General features: G+C 39.8%; 2 protein-coding genes and 1 long non-coding RNA gene across 12 annotated transcripts in view; 2 read left to right on the top strand and 1 right to left on the bottom strand.

Moving 5' to 3' along the window:
* The window catches only part of LOC117565957 (uncharacterized), a 48,504-nt gene extending 29,797 nt beyond the window's left edge, over positions 1 to 18,707 (top strand). For 2 of the 7 annotated variants that reach the window (XM_034245346.2, XM_034245347.2), the window contains exons 3-7: positions 7,959 to 9,718; positions 10,248 to 11,010; positions 11,619 to 12,361; positions 13,001 to 14,336; positions 15,188 to 18,707. In XM_034245346.2, the coding sequence (XP_034101237.1) occupies positions 8,022 to 9,718; positions 10,248 to 11,010; positions 11,619 to 12,361; positions 13,001 to 14,336; positions 15,188 to 17,320 (6,672 nt within the window). In that variant the 5' untranslated portion in view covers positions 7,959 to 8,021 and the 3' untranslated portion in view covers positions 17,321 to 18,707. The remainder of the gene's footprint in view (positions 1 to 7,958; positions 9,719 to 10,247; positions 11,011 to 11,618; positions 12,362 to 13,000; positions 14,337 to 15,187) is intronic. The other 5 variants (XM_034245348.2, XM_034245352.2, XM_034245349.2 and 2 more) reach the window with 5 other exon arrangements.
* LOC127565123 (uncharacterized) overlaps positions 1 to 21,252 on the bottom strand; it is an 85,292-nt gene that overhangs the window by 63,793 nt on the left and 247 nt on the right. For 2 of the 3 annotated variants that reach the window (XR_007954512.1, XR_007954511.1), the window contains exon 1: positions 20,819 to 21,176. This is a non-coding gene — a long non-coding RNA (uncharacterized LOC127565123). Of the gene's footprint in view, positions 1 to 20,818; positions 21,177 to 21,252 lie in introns of those variants that run through there. The other variant, XR_007954513.1, reaches the window with a different exon arrangement.
* Positions 20,078 to 20,668, top strand: LOC117565971 (male-specific sperm protein Mst84Dd). 2 transcript variants are annotated; one of them, XM_034245367.2, is made up of 2 exons: positions 20,078 to 20,180; positions 20,239 to 20,668. In XM_034245367.2, exon 2 carries the CDS (start codon positions 20,345 to 20,347, stop codon positions 20,516 to 20,518), a length of 174 nt encoding a protein of 57 aa, XP_034101258.1. In that variant the 5' UTR covers positions 20,078 to 20,180; positions 20,239 to 20,344; the 3' UTR covers positions 20,519 to 20,668. The 2 variants fall into 2 exon arrangements, with proteins under 2 accessions (XP_034101258.1, XP_034101259.1); XM_034245368.2 differs by having other exon boundaries at positions 20,085 to 20,180; positions 20,236 to 20,668.

Raw genomic sequence — 21,252 nt, 5'->3', positions numbered from 1 at the left:
ACCAAACCCTTCCATCTCAGTCCCTTTCCTTGTCTCTCTCACACACACAGAGACAGACAGACAGACGCTTATTTCACGGCTTCGCCTCTAAAGTGTTAAAATGTTGATTGTCCTTTTTTGCCTGCGTGTGTGTGTGCTAAGTGTTTGTGCTTTGCGACGCCTCAGTCTCGGATATATGCGGGTATCTCTCTAACAACCTGCCCCTCCTCCTCCTCTTTTGCCCTTCGCTTGCTTATTTTCTGGACCCTGTAAGTTAGTCTCGTGCGTGTTGCAAATAAATTTTTAAGTAGCATTTGTGTTGATTGCGTTGAAAGAGGACACGAATCCAACTTTATGCCCGTTGCTTGCCACACTTTTCAGTCATTCGCCGTTGCGGTTTCTTTTATTTTTTTTCGGCCCGTGTTTTTTTTTTTGGAATAGCCCTTGGCTTCGTCTAGAAGCGTGTTAAGGGTGCTTGAATTCAACATTTATCAAGTGGATCCTCTTTTTGCCGCTTGGTTAGCAAATTAAGTACGGTAAATGCGCTGAAGAATGTCAAATTAAAATGTGCTTTTGCGTTGACAGCTAAGCAGCTGAGCAGCTCAATGAATAATGGAATATGTACTATCAAATCCAAGAAGAATACAATAATATTGATGTAAATCGACGGCAATTTAATAGTAAAAGAGGCTATCTTAAATTTGGCAGTAAATTACGAAATTGTTCATAAATATTTTACGATTATTTCAAGTCTAATTATCAGCTAACATTGCGCAATTAAGAAGTTACACGCCGTTAACAGCGCCACTTAACAGCTGCTGTTGGCACCATTAACAGTAGCCGAACAGCAGCTGTTAAGTTTTAAGAGAGCGACGCTTGCCATTTAACATTACATTAAGCAAAGCGTCCTCTGCAATTTACCAACAGCAGCTGCTGCTGTCAAAGAGGACAACTAACAGCAGCAGCAGCAGCAAACAGTGAAATCACCATGGCGGCCACTTCTTTTCGGCTGCTGCTCTCAGTTGTTGTTGGACCACAAGAGCGTTTCGTTGTGTGACGGCAGAAAAGCAAAAGTTATCAACCAAACGAACAGTGGAGGAAAGGAAAAAGGCAAGAGAAACAGAGCAGTGAGCAAAAGAGAGAGTGAGTGCGTGTGTGGAGAGAGCGCTAGACATTACAATTCTTCTTCGTGTGGTTGTTGTTGTTGTCGCTGCTGCTTGAAACAAAGCCAGCAATTCTTGTGCATGTTAAAAGCGGCGACAGTCACCACGGGTGAGCGTCTACATATATGTGAGAGTGACTGCGACGGCGAAGGCGAATGCCGAATAGAAGTGTGAGTGAGTGAGTGAACTGCCGAAGGCATTGTATGATGATGCTGCTGCTGCTGCCATATGCATGTGTGGGTGCAGACAATACAAAAGCAGCGCATTAGCGTCGCTGCTACTGACGCTGCTGCTGTTCTTCTTCTTGTTGTTGCTGCCTGTTAATTTGCATGCGGGCGCAATTTTGTTGTTCTTGTTGTTGTTGTTGTTGTTGTTGTTGCCTGCATCTTGTGGCCGCCCTGCAATAACAATGCTGCGTGCTGCTGCTGCTGCGGCTGTGCCGGACATTTGTAGTAGTTGTAGTGCTGTTTTGTTATTGTTGGTATTGTTTGTGTGTTTTTTGCTTGCTTGTGCAGTGGTGTTGTTAGCGGTGGCTTGTTGGTTTTTTTTTGTATTGTGAATTGTGCCCGTCAGCCAAAATGCGTTTTTAACAGCCAAACTATCCAGCTGCCAACTTTACGGCATATGTTGACGAGTCCTTTTACCTACGACTACAGCTTTCTATGTGTGTGTGTGTGTGTGTGTGTGTTAATTAAGTTAGAGACTTTTTTGCCGTTAGGCCCACATGGCGTATGAATAATGACTTCTTTTTAGCCGAAGACGTCGTGCAGTTGTTATTCATGACAGCACAGCAGGTGAATCGTCATCATCATCATCGTCATTATCAACTTCATGAACTGGCCAACATATGCTACCATATGTTAATGTGGCCAGAGGAGCGTTGGGGGTGTAAAGCAAGCAACACCGCTCGCAAGTTTTGTATTTTAATTGCACTTTTAATATGCATTATAAACAACAGCAGCAAAAAAAAAGTGAAACAAAATTTTAACAAACTCCCAACTGGAAGTGAACTTTGCCATGGCCAAAAAAATGGACAATACCCATTAAAGTTTAATCAGAAACGGAAGTTAAGCGCACAACTTCCGCCCAAAAGTTTGTCCGAAAGCAAACTGCGAGAGACAGAGAGTGAGAGTTGAGGGAAGCTCTTAAGCAAGGAACGTGATGACGAGGCCATTACGAGGAGGGCACAAGTTTGAAACCAAAATGCCAAAGTGTCCAAGCGCGGCGCAAAAATTTCAATTTCCAAGCATGTTTCTAAATTAAACTGACGAAAAAACCAACGAAAATCAAAGCAGGCAAAACATTTCTAACATTTCTAAAACAAAATACAAAAATAAAAAAAAAAACAAAGAAGAAGATAACATTTTGTGTGTGAATGGAAAACTGTGTGGAAACTCTGTTTCCATTTAGCAACAACTTAGTTGCACAAAGTGCGTATGTGTGTGCGTCTTTCATTCGTTGTGACTATCTGAATGTCTACGTGACAAATCTTTATTTCATTTAAAAAATGCGAAATAAACTTTGACTTTGGCTGCGATTTATTTGCAGGCAATAGAAATGCGCACTTCCCTCCTCTCTCGACAATTCACTTCCAATTCGTATTCGCTGTGCACAAAGTTTTCCCCCCGAGTGTGGACCAAAAAAAAAATGAAAATAAAAGAAATAAAAATGCGAAGAAAGCTACTTTGACTTCGGAAAGTTTGGAAATGTCGAATGGCGAATTGGCGTTGCAAATCTAACACAATATAGTATATAAAATGTGGCAGACCATAAGCATGAAATGAGTTTATTAATCAAAATGGAAATACTTCAAATGCCATATTAGTTTTCGATTTGATTCGAACTTTTTTTTCAAGCCTCCTAAAAGTTGACTATGACAAAGTCCTTGTTACGTAAAAGTGTATTGATGATGATGAATATGATAGGTAGGAAAATAAAATGAAAGCCGTGATTGAATATCCTGGAAACTTTTTAAACATTTTCGCTGATGATAAACAAATATTTTGTGCAACTGAAAAGACGAGTTGCAATTTAACCGTTGCCTCAGTTGCATACCGCATGTGGCACTGATGAGTGGCGCACATAAAAAGCTGAAAAGGGACACAACACAACACAAAACAAAAAAGGTAGCGAGTTGTCGTGTATTTAACTTGGAAATTTCTCCGTTTCTCCGTTTTCAGTGCAGTTTATATTTACTACAGTTGCCATTGCAGTTAATTTGTAGCTACACATTTTTAATTTCATGCCAGCAGGCAGCCGACGCAGTCAGGCAGAGGATGCAACTCCCCTTTTCCCAAGCCCATTCAAAAAGTGACCAAACAACAAGTGCAAAAAGGGGAAATGAAACAGGAAGCAACGCCGCAGTTTTTATGCTTGTGGTAATTTTGCGCCTTTGTTTTAAAGACTTTTGCTAATTTCGGCAACAAAAATGTTTTCAAACCAAACATTTAATTTGCATAATGAAAATTTCATTTTCGAAATTTCTTCAAATTGAATGCAAAAGTCACCGGATAAGTAAATCCCTCCCCCTCCCCTGCAAGCCACGCCACGCCCATCAATCAAAAGGGCGTCTGTGCTGTCCGCTCTTCTTTTGCTGGCTCATTATCAGAGCAGCAGGCAACAGTCAACACTGAAACACCGAAAAAAAAGAGAAAAGGATGAACGGCAGACAAGAAAAAATTAAGTAACACGAACCGAAACGAAACACAGGACACAGGACACACACAGGAGGACGTGCTAAGCCCACGGCAAGATTAATTAAGTCCGTGCAAGGCGACAAGAAAGAGACAGACAGAGAAACAAACAAACAAAGGCAACTTGAGTCACTGTTGCAGAGGCAGAGACAGCGTGGCAGGATGTTGTCGCCAAGCCAAGTGCGTGTTAATGTTTCCAGTCTCACACTCACACTCACACCCTTAGTTGCTTTTTTCTTAGCATACTTTTAAGCGCCGCGTGAAAAAATTAAAATTTCAAGCACCACAAAAACTGCTTCAGCTGCTGCGTCTATGCGTGGGTTCATCTATATGTGTGTATGTTCTTGTGTGTTTGTGTGTGTGTCGCAAGTATTTGCTCTCGCAAGAACAACAAAAACAAGTGTAAACAAAAGCAAATAAGCAGGAAGACGACGACGACGACGTCGTCTACCCGTAATAAGCATATTTTAAATGGGTCTAAGGCTCGACGTCAACAATGCTAAAGGATATGTTGCCCCTTTGCCCCCTTAGTCCCCACCATTCTTTTATGCTTTTTTTCGTTTTCGTTTCTTTCGCTCTTAGAAGTGCTAAACAGTGACGCTGAACGCGATAATGCGTGCTTCATAAAAATTGTTCGCGTTCTTTGTGCAGCGTCGTTAAAAATAATATTGCAAATTCAATGAAACTCAGGAGAAGAACTAGTTGAGTGTGGGAAATAAAACTAATGATAGTCTTAATGTGGATCAAAATTATTGGAAAATGATCGAAGATTTATGTGCACTATAAACTAAATAAATATAAATAATATAAAATCATAATATTCGTAAACGAAGAGAAAAAGTCATATGTATTTATGACTGCAGTAAGCTAAATAAAAATAACTTGAATAAAATAATAAACAATATAGATAATTTCAAAATTATTGTTATCAAAATTTAACAAACGTATTTCAACATTTGTGCTTTCAAAATTAACCCCAATAAATATAACAAAATAAAAAAAATTTTAATATAAATAATTCTTATTATTTGTATTCAGAATTTAACAAATAAATTTCAACCTTTGTTCTTCGAAATGAAAGCTAAATAAATATAAATCATATAAAATAATAATAACCACACACAAAAGCTAAATAAGCTTAATAAATATTAATATAAAAAAATAAAAACTTTACAAAATAATTCAAATTCTTAGTACATCGAATTTAACAAACTTTTTTTAACACTTGTGCTTTAGAAAATAAGCCGAATAAATATAAATTATGCATATAAATAGAAAATAATATAAATAATTACATTCAGAACGAAGGTAAAATAAATATAAATAATATAATATGATAAAAACTATGAATAATAATATAAATAAACAATAAATAATGTAAATATTTCAAATTCATTGTACACAGAATTTAACAAAATAATTTCAATATAGAAAAATGTAAATCCAGAGAAATATTCATGCAATTCGTATGCAAATTCTCTTTAAATTGACATAAAACATATTGATAAAACAAATAACTACGCCAGCAAACTAGAATTTACAATTTATGTTCATTTTAATTGCCATAAAATTGTGCACAACAAGACAACTAATGAGCCAATGATTGCAGTTAAAAGTTGCAACTTTATGTTAACGAGTTTCATGTTTCCACACAAAATATGCAAATGAAGAAAATGTATCATGTACGTTTTTTAGGTAATTTAACTGATGCTTTTTGCCACCCAGCAGCTGAAGCGTGAGTGAGTTAATGAGCTCATCCTGACAATGATAACGCAGAGTGAAGTACTCGAGACTAAGCTTTTCGCAGAAAATGTCAAACGAGTAAGATTGTTGAATTGTCGAAATGTTTTCTCTTTACCATACATGAATATATGTATTTATATATCCTTCCTTTTCACTCTCCATCTCAAGCTGGCTTTCATTTTATTTTTGCTTGAAATCAGCAACATAATTGCGGCTTTTTCGAGCGCTTAAGACTGCGCTTGGGAGCTCGCATTAGTCTCAAATTTTATTTATGAAAACCGCTTAAAAGAAGACATTTTTGTGTGGAGAAAAGGGGAAAAAGGGAAAACACACTCGAAGGATTTAGACGTATAGTACTTTACATGCGAGCTGGCAAAAAATGTTTTGAAAAACTTGTACATTGAATTGTCAGTTCACTTCCTGTCTCTGTGGCAGCGTTGACCTTCGGCCACATCCTTAATGCTCAGCACAGCTTTCCCTTTTTCCGGTTATTTATGTGTAAGCATCGGCATTCGGGTATTTCCGGCGGCGCCCAAGCAACTCCAATTAGCCCTAAAATGGATTTGTGTAACACATTTGGGACAGCAAAGGCAACCCACACACACACAAACATACAACAACAACTACTACATACACCCTAGAGATTTGTGGCACTGTGTTTCTCTGTCTCTCTCTCTCTCTCTCTCTCTCTCTCTCTCTCTCTCTCTCTCTCAAATTTACATGGCTTTTCACAATTTATTTTTCCGCTAGCATCCAGTTTCCAGTTGCGAGTTGCGAGTTGTGAGTTGTCAGCTTCGGTTTTCCGTTTTTATGCCTGAATCATTGTCAACTATGTCTCAGGCCTCGGACAGCGGCGACATTAAAAGCGACACAAACATTTCATTTTAATATCCTTTTTCGGGCTTATGCCAAGGCGCGAATCTGACACACAACAGAAGCAACAACAAAAATCAATCCCCTCACTTTTCTCTTCTCTGCTCTGATCATTCGTTTGGCCTTTTGTTGTTGTTATTCCGATGTGCCGGAACATTAAGCGTTGAAATATTTATGAGCTCGCCATACACACACACACATACACTCTCACACACTTACACACTCTCAGAGTACAAGTGTAAAATACACGCGTATCCCTAATGAGTCTGCATTGTGCCAAAATCTGCATTTAAGGCAGCTTTAAGTATTAATGCGAAATTTTATGCGCTCGCTCTCAGTGAGAAAACTCATTTAAAAAACAGAGAAAAATACATTTTCATGCAAACGCATCAAAGTGTAAAAGCAACCCGCGAATCGAGTGAGAAAGAGAAACAGAATTTTTATAAAGATTTCTGCTGTTTTAAGTACTTTTTGATGCCTTTGAAAGAAGAAATAGGTTTTCTTTTTTATATACATGTTGCTGCAACTGAAATGCTGAACACAGGAATAGCTTTTAAAAATGCGAAAGTGCGAAAGCAGTAGCAAGAGTGTAAAGAAAATTAAAGTTGTTTATTTAACACATTTCAAATGTCACATAAATCGTTTAGCACTATTTGCCAAAGCCATTCCTTAAACTCTAAATAACTATTTCAGAGAATTTTCAACTGTTTCACATATATTTTTGCAATCATTTAGAGAAGGAATTTGCTTTAATTGTAGCTCTGCCAAATAACAACAAAAGAAATATTGCAAATCAAAAATAAACTTCTAACATATTTAAACAAATTTAAATGCAATCAGATTTGGCAAATTGAGAAATCATATTTAAATCCATTTAAAAATGAAAATGTATAACTAGATTAGTGTTAGGTAAATGTCGAATACATATACAAATCAAAATTCAAACACTTGTAGTAATTTAATTATAAATTGTTATCTACAATAACAGTTGCAAATTGTGAGAATATTTGTCTATTAAAAATAATCTTTTAACCCATTTAAATGTAGAATTTTCATTCAACTAGAATAAAAGTCGTTTAGATAGTCAAAATAAAAATGATTTTTTATACACTTTTAGTAGTCAAATAATAAATTGAACTATTTGTTGCGAAGTCAGAGAATATTTTTCTATATACCACAATCAATAAATCTATTTAAAAGTGAAGTTTTTATTTAAAGAGATTTTCATACAAACGACGCTTATAAACATTGAAAAAAGTAAAAATAATAAACCCACAAAAAAATTTGCAACTTAAATGAATATTTATCAATTCAGAATAATCTTAAATTCCATTTCTTAGTGAAATCTTAATTTAACTTAAATAGCTACCTTCTAAATATTTAAAGCAAAAACTGAGCTTAAAACACATTTAGTAATCTAATACAATATTCATAACAAACTTTACATATTAAGTGCCAGCTTTCTCAACACAAGTCTAACCCGAACTTTTGCCTTTTCTACTTGCAGTTAAACATTAGGAAAGTGCAGCAAGAATTCTGAAAGAGTGCACACACTCAGAAGTGTGGCAACATGGACCTGCCCTCGATGGTGCAACGTTCTGGCGATACGCTCATTGTGCGCAGCGTTGTCAGTGGCAATCAGCTGTACATGGAGCAGGGACACAATGCAACCAGTAGCAACCATAACAACAGCAACAACAGTAACACAAGCAACACTAGCAACAACAGCAACCATAGCGGTAACAGCAACAACACAACGCCACCGTTGGGCAACGTGGCATCCACATCGCCAACAGCGGTGACAACCAGCGCATTGGAACAGCAACTGGAGCGTTATCGCTTGCAACAATTGCTGCAACAGCAGCAACAACAGGCGGTGGCAGCAGCCGCAGCCGTTGTCAACAGCGTGCAGCAGCAGCAACAGCAACAGCAGCAACAACAACAGCATGGCGGACTCTCGCTGGATGCCAAGGAGGAGGGGCTGCCACAGTGCAAAATCAAGCGCAACTACAGCTGCAACCATTGCGCCTACTTCACACAGAATCCGCGCTACCATTTGACGCATCTGCGGGACGTGCACGGCGAGAAGATTGTGATCAACAAGTGCAAGCTTTGTTTGTACGCCTCCCGCCACTTTCAGAAGCTGGTGCGCCACATGAAGATGGTGCACGGCTGCACCGATGGCATTCCCAGCGGTCACGGGCAGGCGCGTGGCAAGCGCGGCATGAGTCGTGAGGCACGCAAGCGACGGTTGGAGGAGAGCGTGGGGGTTATGGGTGGTCAGGCGGTGGCCATTGCGGTGCCCGATATGCCCACGTTGGAGCAGGTGAAGCGTGAATTGCAGCTGCAGGAGCAGAAGTTGCAACGCGACATCGAAGCGTACAAACAGCGACAACGCGAAGAGTTGCAACGCGAGCAACAGATGGAACTTGTGTCCAACTATGAGCGACAATTGCAGGCAACATTGCGTGATCTCGATGCACGCGACAGTTTCGAGCGTCAATCCTCGCCCGCGGAGCCACCAACTCCCTCGCCCAGCGGCTCAGCCACGCCTCCACAGCAGGCCGCCTTGTCTTCGGGTGGCGAGGAGCCACAGAATCGCCTGCTCAAGTGCAGCGCCTGCGAGTTCACCACCCTCTATCGCACACAGTTGCGGGCTCATGAGCTGGAGGAGCACGGCAAGACAAAGTTCTTCCGGTGCGACAAGTGCAGCTATGTGACGCACATCAAGGCGCGCTTTAGCAAGCATGTGAAGTACCATTCGATGCCGATGATCAAGTGCGTCACTTGCGATTTTCGCACACCCTACAAATGGAATCTCGACAGGCATATGAAGAATCATGGCGGAGCCGGCGCCTTCAAGTGTGCCGCCTGCGATTTCACTGCGGACATTAAACAGTCGCTCACAGTACACGAGATGAATCATCATGTGCCGCCGGTGGGCAATGCGGGCTCCATTTGGCCGCGACGACAGAACAAAGTTGGGGCGAGTGAAATGTGCGATGATTTCCTCAGCGATTCGGCCGAGTTGGAGGATCAGTATAACAACAATAACTTGGACGATGATCTGGAGGATGGCGATGGCGGTGCGTTGAGCGGTGGGGAGGAGCATTATGGCAAGCGCAGCAAGTACGAGGAGGATGAGGAGCCCACAGATCTGTCGCAGAAGGGCGGCTGCTCATCTGACACATCCAGCGTGGGCACCACAACGCCACGGGCCAAGCGACCCATGCCCAATCTGATTCCCATCAACAAGAGTCCCAAGGAGTAAGTATTGGGGAGTGAGGGAATAAGGGAATTAGCCTTTGATAGTGATTTAAAGTGTCCTAATATTTGATCGAGATTAGGATAAAATAATAATTGGTTAAAAAAATGAAATTCAAAAAGAACAATAATATAGCATATATATTATTATCATTTAAAAACAATTTAAAAAAAAATATAAAACTATACCAGAAACCAGAATCAGAATCGAAAAAAACAAGCTTTGTAGTGCAATAAAATAAATTAGTAAAACATTCTAAACACATTTTTAAAATTTGTAAAACATACAAAAGAAGTTTTTCTCTCCAAACTTTCTCTTTTTGAGAAAACTTTCGTTTTAATACAAATTCGTATTAAACACTTTGAATGCGAACATATGTTCCTCAGAATCTGGATCAGTATCTGACAACAAGTTTAGTCGAGCAATAAAATAAAATAGCTATAACTGACAACATGCTAAAGCTTTGATAATTTTTGTCATCTCCTATACCACAACTAACCATAACAATTTCTTCCCCTACTTTTGAAAAAGCGTGCTGAACCTTTCCAAGGATATGAATGCCAGTCGCAGCTCTCTCACCGAGATCGCCTCCATGTTCTTCAACGAGAAGCAAATCTCCGAGATGCTCGACAAATCGGATGTGCCACAACTGTCGCCTGCCACCACGATCACATCGCAGGCTTCGTCGCGCAGTCTGCTGGCCAAAAAGGGCGGCTCCTTCTTTGACAAACTGAAGACGGGAGCACAGCACGATAATCTGGTGTGTCAGTGTGGCTATGTGGCCAAATATCTCTCGGAATCCATAATACACGCCAAGAGCTGTCAATCGTCGGCGGTTGTTATCGAGGATGACGATGCAGCGCTGCACGAAGATGATGCCGACGATCGCCTGGAGATCGATGAGGATGACGATGATCATCAGTCGCATTCGGCCTTGAACTTGAGCGTTTCGGGCTCCACTCGCTGTCAGCACTGTCGACATCGTTGCAAATCGTCCACAGATCTGTTGCATCATCTCTCGCAATGCGCCGAAGCCATTCGCTGTGCCAACGAGATGTACGATTCGAATTCTGGAGAAAGTGCCGAGCGTCGTGTGGATGCGCACACGTTGCAACAACAAGCGGCGGTGCAACAGCAACGTGTCTGCATTTGGAACAAGGCGGCCAAGGAAATTGCCGCCGCTGTTGTGCAGCAGGATAAGTCCAATCTGTTGACCAAATCCCCGATTAGTCAAGCGACCAGCAATGAGGAGAACAGCTATTATGGCGTGGAAACAGCGCCTGGTTATGGTGAGGTAAGTAATGAAGCTGGACAACCAACAAGGCAACTAAGTTCATTCCACACATGCACAAACACACAGACGGAAAAATCGTTTTTAAAGCCAGAATTCAATCAAAGTTAAAATGCTTTAAGATCAATAGTAACATTTTGGGAAAAGTGTAGAGCGCTAATTTTTAGAAGATTTGTCTACATTTTATATTATGATATTAAGAATATATACCCATTTTCCTAATTAAAAACTTTCAGCCATATTTGTATTTAAATTGTGTCTCAAAAGCAAGAATGTATTTTTAATGATTTTTTAATACATTGATTTTTTCACAAATTTCGTCACAGTTTTTTAATACTCCATACAAATTTCTTTGTTTCTTAAATATCAGTTTTATATATGCCAATTAGTTTGTTAAATGCAATCAAACATTTGCTCTGTCAAGATTGATATTGATTGTTTGAAAAAGTAATTTTTCTTTGAAGCTTTTTTCAAAACTTCTATTCTAGTATTTTCAAAATAGTTTTTCTCTCTGTACACACATACACCACCCAAAAAGAAAAACACACACACTTGCAACCTACGCACGACAAATGCGTCAAAATGAAATTTGACTCTCTCATGCACTGCAGGTAACCAAAAAGATGACGCCCGAAGAAGAAGCAGCCAACTCATCACTGAAGAAGGTCTACAAGTGTCCACACTGCAGTTTCTGGGCATCGACAGCATCGCGCTTCCACGTCCACATCGTTGGCCATCTGAACAAGAAACCCTTCGAGTGCTCGCTCTGCTCGTATCGCTCCAATTGGCGCTGGGACATCACCAAGCACATCCGGCTAAAGACCATTCGGGATCCATCGCATAAGACGGCCAAGGTGTTGATGAACGATGAGACGGGACGACGCAATTACACCAAGTACAACAAGTACATTACACTGATGAAGGTGACCGAAGAGGATGGCGATCCGAAGCTTATGAAATCCGGTGAAATGACCCCCAATCAGGTGGCATCGTTGGCCTTCTTGAAGGACTATCAAAAGGTGGGCGTTGGCGCTGCTCATGACATCACTTTGGAGCCCGTGTCGCCCAACAAAGTCAACAATGCACTGGACGACGCTCAGCTGGCGGATAATCTGATTCGTTTGCCATTGCTGGCAACGATGATGAATGCCGCGATGGCCAAACAGCATCATCAACAGCAACAGCAGCAGGAGCAACATCACTCCACCATGATCACGCCTTCGGTAACCATTTCGCCAGTGAAACGTTCGCATCAGCAGCCACCAGGAAAGCCCAGCGATGATCTCATCACTGAGGTGCATCAGGAGGGCAGCGAGAAGAAGACGTTCTACAGATGCCGCAAGTGCAACTTTAGGTGGGTTTAACTCAAAATATGTATGAAAATAAGTCAATTATGCTCGACTGTGCGATACCCATTTTGAGTAGAAGCAAAAACAGTGCGGTATTATAATTCCTAAAATATACCAAACCAAAATATACTTTTAAAATATACCGCAAAGTCTATTTGGTATAAAAAAGTACAAAAAAATCCATATTATCAAAGATATTATTCTTAAAGTATACCAAAATAATATACTGAAAAAATACTACAAAATACACAACATGCTATATTTGGTATATCGATATACTACTATATATAAAGTATGTCATCGAGTACAAAAAGCCAGATTGGCAACCAAAGGTATTATTCTTAAAATACACCGAAATAATATACTGAAAAAATACTGTGAAATATACCGCACACTATATTTGGTATATTATATATTATATATATAAAGTATAGTATATTTAAAATATACCATAGAGTACATCAAAAATCAGATTGCCACATATCGCAGGTCATATTTGGTATATCGTATACTATTATATTTAAAATATACCATATAATGTCATCCAACTAAGACCTTTTGTCAAAAAACTTTTAAGATTGATTGCAACCAAGTTTGCAGAAGTTTATAAATTCCAAATTAATACTATTTCCTTATCATTGCAGACATCACAATCGTGACGCGGTGCTGGCGCATGTCAAAATCCACTATCAGGAGTCGAGTTACCCCAAATCGAATGCTGTCACAGGCAACAGCAGCAGCACAACACCATTGCAGGTCTCGGTTAGCTCCAATCAACAGCTCTATATGAATAAAGTATTTGCCGCCATGTGCCTATCGCAGCAGCCATCGCCCACATCGGGCAACCAGGTTGCTGCTGCTGCTGCTGGTGGTGGCAACAATGGCCAACAACAACATTCCCTAATACCAGCTGGATTGCTGCAGCGTGCCATTCAAGAGGCATCACAGCATTCACCGACACCGAATGCGAGTGCTTTGAGTGGTCTCGCTTTAGCTCTAGCTGGTGGCAAGACGATAGCAGCAGCAACAACAACAACAACGTCGACAGCATCGCCAAAAGCAAATGCCGCCTCCATATTAGAGCACGGTGAGCAGAAAGCGAGTCAAAATGAGGCAAGTGCCGACAGTCTGACGTCGCCCACAATCACCAGCAACCAAAACAATTCGAACTCAAGCACAGCTCGATCCTTGCAAGATCTGCTAACATCACCGCGTACACGACATGGTCATCATTATGGTGCTCCTGCTAATTCTAATGCTAATACAAATGTGGTTATGGGTAGCGGATATAACGGCAGCAGCAGCAGCTGCCGGCTGGATAAGAAGAGCACATCCTCATCCACAGCGAGTGCTGCTGCACAACAGCAACTACAACAACAACAAAGCACCTCCACCACAACCACAATTACATCGCCTTTGCCAGTAACTACCACTCCTACTCCTATTTCTACTTTTCCAACTACTACTACTACTACTACTACTACTACTACTGGTGCTAAGTCTTTGGTTCATACACTGGGTACAAACAATAACAACAACAACAACAACCCATCCAATCACAATCCATCCGATAATCATTCCCATCAAAATCAAATCATCGCCGGTGATGGCATCTATCTGATGGCAACGGGTTTAAACCATGCCTCCTTACATTCTACTACTATTAATCTCAAATCAACGACAACACCAACAAAAACAACAACGCCAACGCCAGGCTCCTCCTCGTCGTGTCTATCATCAACATCGTCTGCGTCAACATCGGCTGCATCGGCGTCGTCATCAGCATCACAGTCGCCGCATTCGTCGCCGCCACAAACGATGACCGGGCAACCGACGACGACGACGGCGTCGCAACGTTTCCATAGCCATAGTCCAGGTAGTCCCAGTCTGTTAACGATGAACGATACGGATCGTCGCGATCCGTCGCCATATCGTTGTGGCCACTGCCATCAAGTGTCCAATTGGAAGCATGTGATTCAGGTATTTGTCTAATTCCATTTCTACACACACAGTTTGTGTTTTGTCCCAATCGCAAAACGAGTCTCTTCCCCCCGCCAAAATGAAAAATAATTCCCCGCCAACAACAAAAAAGCAATGCGCAAAGAGTTTCGTCCGCTTAACAACAACACGAAAAAAGCTGTTAAAAATCAGAGTAGATATATTAAGCAAGGTGAAGCTTTAAAGCTGTTGAAAGCTTCTAGAAATTTATCTTGAGATTTAGCTAGATTTTGTCTTCGTTTTAAATCGTGGATTGAGCTATAGTAATATTCTAATATTTCTGCCGAGTTAGCTTCAAGCCAATTTCACATTTCTTTCATTAGTCCAGAGCAGCGTCCTTTGTTTGTCTCTCACACATCCAACCAATATCATCTTTGTCTGTAGTCCCTACTCTAAGTAACGCTGGTAAATATGCAAACAACAATTTGTTTTTTTTATTTTTGAACCAAACCTAATGCTAAATGTTTACATGTGTGGTGTCTGGTCTTGCTTTAAATACAATATATCGAATACGATTAGCTATAAGAAATCATTATGTTGGTGACAGTATTTTTTTCATATATACATATATTTATTTATTTTGCTTGCTCTCGCAACTAATGTAAAAATGCATTTATAATTCGATTCGATGCTAACAAAACCCCCATTAAAAAATGGGTTAAATCGATCAAGAACTCATTCAAAATGGTGCGGGTGTTTCGATGGGTTTCCCCCCCCAACACACACACACACACAACTACATACACACATACATACACACATCAATACATAGACAATCTAAATAAAGACTGCATGCTAATAGAAAATGTATTTTCTTTCTCTTTTTCTCACAGCGGCATTGTCGCTTAAAGCATTCCGGGGATATTCGGATCGAGACCCTTGAGCGCAGCTCTGGCAGCAATGCCCCGCCCATTTACCGTCCACAGGGCGCTGGCGCCACCAACGAGTCCCAATCCCATCTCCTCACCACCACCAACAACAACAACAACTATAGTAATAACAACAACAACAGCAACAGCAACAAATCAAGCAACAACATCGGCGCCTTGTTGAGCAGCAAACAGTTGGAGCAATTGTTACATTCACCACTCTCGGCCAGCGCTGCAGCTGTGGTAAATGCAGCCACCACACAACAGGACATTCAGGCAGCTGCCGCTTATTGGGCTGCGGCCTGCAAAGCAGCGGTTAGCAGCGGCAGCGTCGAAGAGTTGTTGCAACTGCAGCAGAATGATCAAATTGAAATCACGCGTCTCCCATCGTCATCCACAGCAACAACAACGGCAGCAGCAACTGTTGCCACTGCAATCCACAATCAACAAGAGTTGCCCAGCAACAACAACAACACAAAGTCCAAGCAACAAAAGTGCCCGGTGTGTCCGTACATCTCGGAGAGCAAATCCCAGATGAACTATCACGTCTCGTTGCACAAACCGACGCAATACGAGTGTCGCCTGTGCACTTTCGTCTGCGCCAAGAAGCAACATCTCAGCAGCCACATGCGCAGCGTGCATCAGCAACAACTCGGAGCAGCCACAACTGCCACAGCAGCAGCCGCAGGCAATTCACTGGGTCTGGACTTCACCATGGCGTTGCAACGTGCTGCGGCAACCAAACAGATGCCACAGTTGCCGCTGGCCATCGATTTGAGTCAGTTGCAGCTGGAGGAGGAACAGGCCACAACCGAATTGCCGCCGGAATATCAATACAAGCTCATCAGCTACTGTCCACGGTGTCCGGCGCGTTTTGCGCAAAAGCATCACAACGATGAGCGGAACGCAAAGCTGGAGCTAGAGCAGCATCTGGCTGAGCATGCGCCCAACGAACTCGAGTCGGATGAGGTGCACATTTGTGCCTATTGCGAGTATCGCGCCAGCGCTGAAACTTTGCTGCAACTGCATCGAGCGGTCCACATGTCGCACTACCAGGAAAAGTGTCAAGAATTGTATAGAAATTGCAAGGAGGATGTCATGTATCCGGCACCCAAATTGCTGCAAATCTCCGGACCCGAAACCATTTGGGTGGTGGACAATGAGCTGGGCGCTCAACTGTTGCGTCAATCGACGACAACCACGACTAATTTCGATAGCCAGAATTCGCTGCTGAAGAAGCAACTCGAATCGGGCGGCGCAATTGTGCGGGAGCAAACACCACCGAAGGCCCAAGAGGCCGAGGAGGATGAGGAGCGTCAGAGCAGCTCGACGCCCTCGACAAGCGCATCGGTGGCCACCAGTGATCTGGCTGCCGATGGTTGCAGCAGCGAGGCGGGCTCCGTGGACATGCCACAATCGGCGCCGGCGCCACAACGCTGCCAGCATTGTCCCTTCGAGACGGAGCAGCATGAGCTACTGCAGCAGCATCTGCAGAAGCATGCGTGCATCAATGCACCCGATGAGGAGGCACAACAATGTGCTCACTGCGATTACAATGCGTTGGATGAGGCGGAGTTGGAGGAGCACACCGCTGTGCACTTCAATGCCAGCGAGAAACTCAAATCCGTGGAGTTCTACACGTGCTACGACAAGCTGGAGATTAGTGTGGAACAAGAGCCAGAGGCAGAGCAGCTTGAGGCAGCGGAAGCCAAGCAGCCGGAGCACAACAACAACGAGGACAATGTGGCAAATGCGAATGTGCAACATCCACAAGAAGCTGACGAGGAGGAGGAGAACGAGGTGGACGAGAAAAAGGAACAGCCAGAGGCAAAGAAACCTTGCACCAAGCTGATACTCTACAAAACCGATGGCGAGCTGAGTGTGAAGCCATCGCCGGAGGAGGAATCAACGGCCACGCAGCGTGGCGAGAACATTAGCGATCGGCTGCGACGTCGCAGCTTGAGGGGCAATGCAACATCGACAGCGACAGCGACAGTGATCGCAGAGCCTGCCACATCACCAAATGCAGTGGAGACAACGACGGACAAAATGATACTGGTCAATGCCAAGACGGGCAAAGTCATATACAGAAAGTAAAGGCGACTATATCTATTTAGAATAATCAACTAAAGTTAATTACAATTTATGTTAATTTGTATTTTTTTGCGACATTGTTAATTTGTTTTGTTGTTTTGTTGGGGTAAACAGTTAGCAAGTATTTTATTTTGTTGTTTAAGCACCAATTATTATTATTTAATTGTTACTAACACACACACACACACACAGTTGGAACATGTTCCTGCACTTTCAATTGTAACGTTAAAGTTAAGTAATTAAGTTTCTAACCAGTGGATATCGATGCGAATATCAGCTGTTAATTCTTGTTATCCTTAGATACTAAATCTTATTTCATTTTTGGAGCGGTGCAAAAGTATCTTTTACTCTTTAATTTATATTTTTAGCACGTAAGCAACATAAAAATGAATCAAAACTATATATATATATATATATTAAAAAAAAAAAAAAAAAAACAAAACAAAACAAAATCGGTTTAAACTCTAGTTAATCTGACCACACAAAAAAGAAAGTTTCATAGAAATCAAAACTTAAGAAGAGAGAAAAAAGAAAAACAAATTCCAAATTTTGTCTTGCAACAAACAATTTGTTTTTGAATGGGAACTGTGATTATTATTAAACAAACAAAAAAATGAATATATATAAACTAAATTTAAAGAAGAGAAATGCAAGAAATATGTGTAGAATTGATTTAAAAAAAAAATGGAAATGAAATCTGTATAATAATTTGCAATATTTGCAAAAATATATGATTTTTGTACAACAAACAAACAAAAAAATGAAAATAAGAAAACAGCAACAGCGCACATTGTTATTTAAGTAATTAAGTAGTTATAGTTTAATTATGCATTAAATGGCTTTTGTTTTAAAATCAATTGTTTTTTTTCTGATTGTTTATTGTTTCTTACTTTTGTAGCAGAGTGTAGCTGCGAATAAAATGTTATCATAAACTGTAAGCAAAAGAAAAGAACACACATGTGGAATAGCGGGGCCATATTTAAATAGTTTAAAATAATAAAATCAAGAAACAAGCAGACAAGCAAAAAAAAAAAAAAGAAGAAAATACAGCAACAAACAAATAATGATGAAGATCATGATGAAATGATGTATACAGAAACTTAATTGAATTATGATATTCAACCGCAACCGCCTTTGATATACATATACATATACAAATACATATACATACACATGTATCTACATATATATAATATATCTATCTATATACATACTATACATTTAAATAGTCTATAACAGTAAATAATGTAAATAACTTAGTTTTTGTTTACTTCGCACATATGTATTGGTGTACATATAAATATATACACACACACACACATACACATCTACGGCATAAATTTAAACAATGAAAATGTACAAAAGAAACAAACAATTGTTAATACAACAACTGCAAAAAAAAAACATCAAATAATAAAATGTAAAAAAAATACACAACAATTTGCATTTAGACTTTTACAGCTTCTCTGCCCTTTGACCTTTGTAATTCAACTAATTGCATATGTATTACAATTGCATTTGACTAAACAAAAGAACAACAATAATCAAAAACATCAACAAACTAGTTTGGCTCAGATTTTAGAAGAACAACCAAAACAGAAACAAAAACTATTAATTTAACTAATAATAAATGGGAAATAAGAAACTGTACTAAATTGTGATCATTGCACGCAATGGTCAAACAAAAATTGATGTATTGAAATTAAGCATATTTTCTCAATTAAAAAACTTTGTAATTATCAGCAAATGTGTTTTTTCTTAAGGGTAGAATTTTTGATTAAATAATAGGCAAATTATTCCAGACATACCCAAAAAACAGATAAATTAAAATTTATATATTCTATATGTTTCAAGAGTTTAAAAATGCATCAAAGAACTGATGAATATTACCATGAAACAACATTGTTATTGCTGGGTATTCAACTTAGCATATCTCATTGTGCCTTTAAACTATTATTGTTTGATCATGCTACATATAAGAGATTTAATTTACCAAGTATCATTTCAGAGCGACACATTCGCATACGAATATTCTTATACGATTATTCGTATAAGAACTTCATTGTGCTCAGGCAACAGTGCTGCCAATTTGGATTTTTCCCGTCAAAACTGGCTTTTTTTGAAGGCTAACTGCGGGAAAATTTGTGAATTGCGGGAATTGTGAAAAGCGGGAATTCTAGCTTTTTTAGAAATTCTGTTGGCTTTTTCCCAACTTTTTTTGTGTTGTTAACACAAATGTACAAAAAGTACAAAATATGGAAAAGTGGCAGCTTTACGATAGTCACTTATAAACAATCCAGAAAATGTGTTGACGTATCGATTGTTTTCTCGAATTATGCTAATGTCATCACTCGCTTAGTATTTCCATTTCAATTTGATCAAGTGGGCCAACATCAGCAACACAAACAAATTTTGGTCTTTAAAGATTTTGGTGAAAACCGGAGATTTTTTGAGTTGGCAACTGTGGCCATCCATCTTCATCTTTTTTCTCCATTCATTCCGTCAAAAAAACCTTTTTTTGCTGGTTAAAAGTTGGCAGCACTGTCAGGCAATGAAAAAAATATAAGAGAATTTTCATTGTCGTATATAAGAACTTTTTATAAGAACTTTATTGTGGCCAAGAGAAGCGTAAGTATAAGAGATATCTTATACATATAAGAACTTTCAATACCAAATAGAACCGTTACTAAAGTTACTTAAAGAAGCTTTAAAATCACCAATTTCTAATTTTAAGCAAGCGACGCATTATTCAAACGTAAATATTCATTCACTCACTGTACAACAATTCATTCCTGTTTTAGTATTTGTAGTGTAAACACTTAAAAATTTGTTTGCCAATATTTTAAATCTATCGGAGCTTTAGGTAAATTTAATATTCGAGAAACTCATAATTGTTGAATAATAATAAATTCCAATAGCAGTTCCAGGCAACAAGTGCGAACACACAAAGCACAGAATTGAAAGAGTATAATAAATTATTCCGTTTTTTGTTTTGGACCGTTTAACCTTTTTCCGTAAGCCCTCGCAATGTGTTGTTATCCAGGTGGCTGCTGCGGTTCGCCCGCCTCGATTCAGTGTACAAATTTCTGTTTTAATTGTTGGACAGGATGTGCAGCGAGCCCATGTTGCCGCACAAGCTGTTCCCCTTGCTGTCCGCCATATCGCGGATGTTGCGGCGGACCTCGATGTGGATCATGCTAAACTAACAAAAAGTGACTGGCTTAGAAAGAAACTAAGGTTTGACGAGTCTGACAATGAATTTATAATAATATTCTATAAAAAAAATGCCGCAATATTAAAAACAAATAAACCAGCTTAAATAAAGAATGCGTACTTAGACATGTCCAATTAGCTGAAACATTTTTCCAATAGCAACTGACTTCGTTTCCTAAATTTCCAGCTACTAATTTTTAAAACAAGGGTATTTAATGCGTTCTTCAAATATATGTACTTAATATACCAACAAGAAAAAATGGCTTCCGAAGCAGAAAAAAAACTTACCGTTGCAAAAGAGTGCTCCAATGGGCAAGGCGACAGCGAATATGCAATGATGATTTTTATAAACGCACACTAAATATACTTGCACTTAATACACTTAAAAAACACTTGCCCATAGCAACTACACATTCACATATAAAAAAAGGAAATCAAATGCTGAATTTACGCGTTTTTTAGACGCGTGAATAAGGAACAAATATAAGCACACATACACCAAAGAAAAAATTTTTAAAAACAAATCACACTTTATGGACGCGTGAATAAGCAACAAATAGCACTTCACTTATTACCTTTAATATACTTTCACTTTACTTAATTGCACACTTAAAAAAATATATAAAAAAAATTCATCTGCCGAAAAATCTACTTGGAAAACGACGCGGTTAGTTGACGCGCGAAAAAATGGCGCTCCACCCGAAACAAACATTATTAAAACT

Source organism: Drosophila albomicans, chromosome 2L (assembly GCF_009650485.2).
Source record: "Drosophila albomicans strain 15112-1751.03 chromosome 2L, ASM965048v2, whole genome shotgun sequence".
NCBI classification, from domain to species: Eukaryota; Metazoa; Arthropoda; class Insecta; order Diptera; family Drosophilidae; genus Drosophila; species Drosophila albomicans.
The sequence above is the reverse complement of the archived record's forward strand: the minus strand, read 5'-3'. Positions and strand labels throughout refer to the sequence as shown.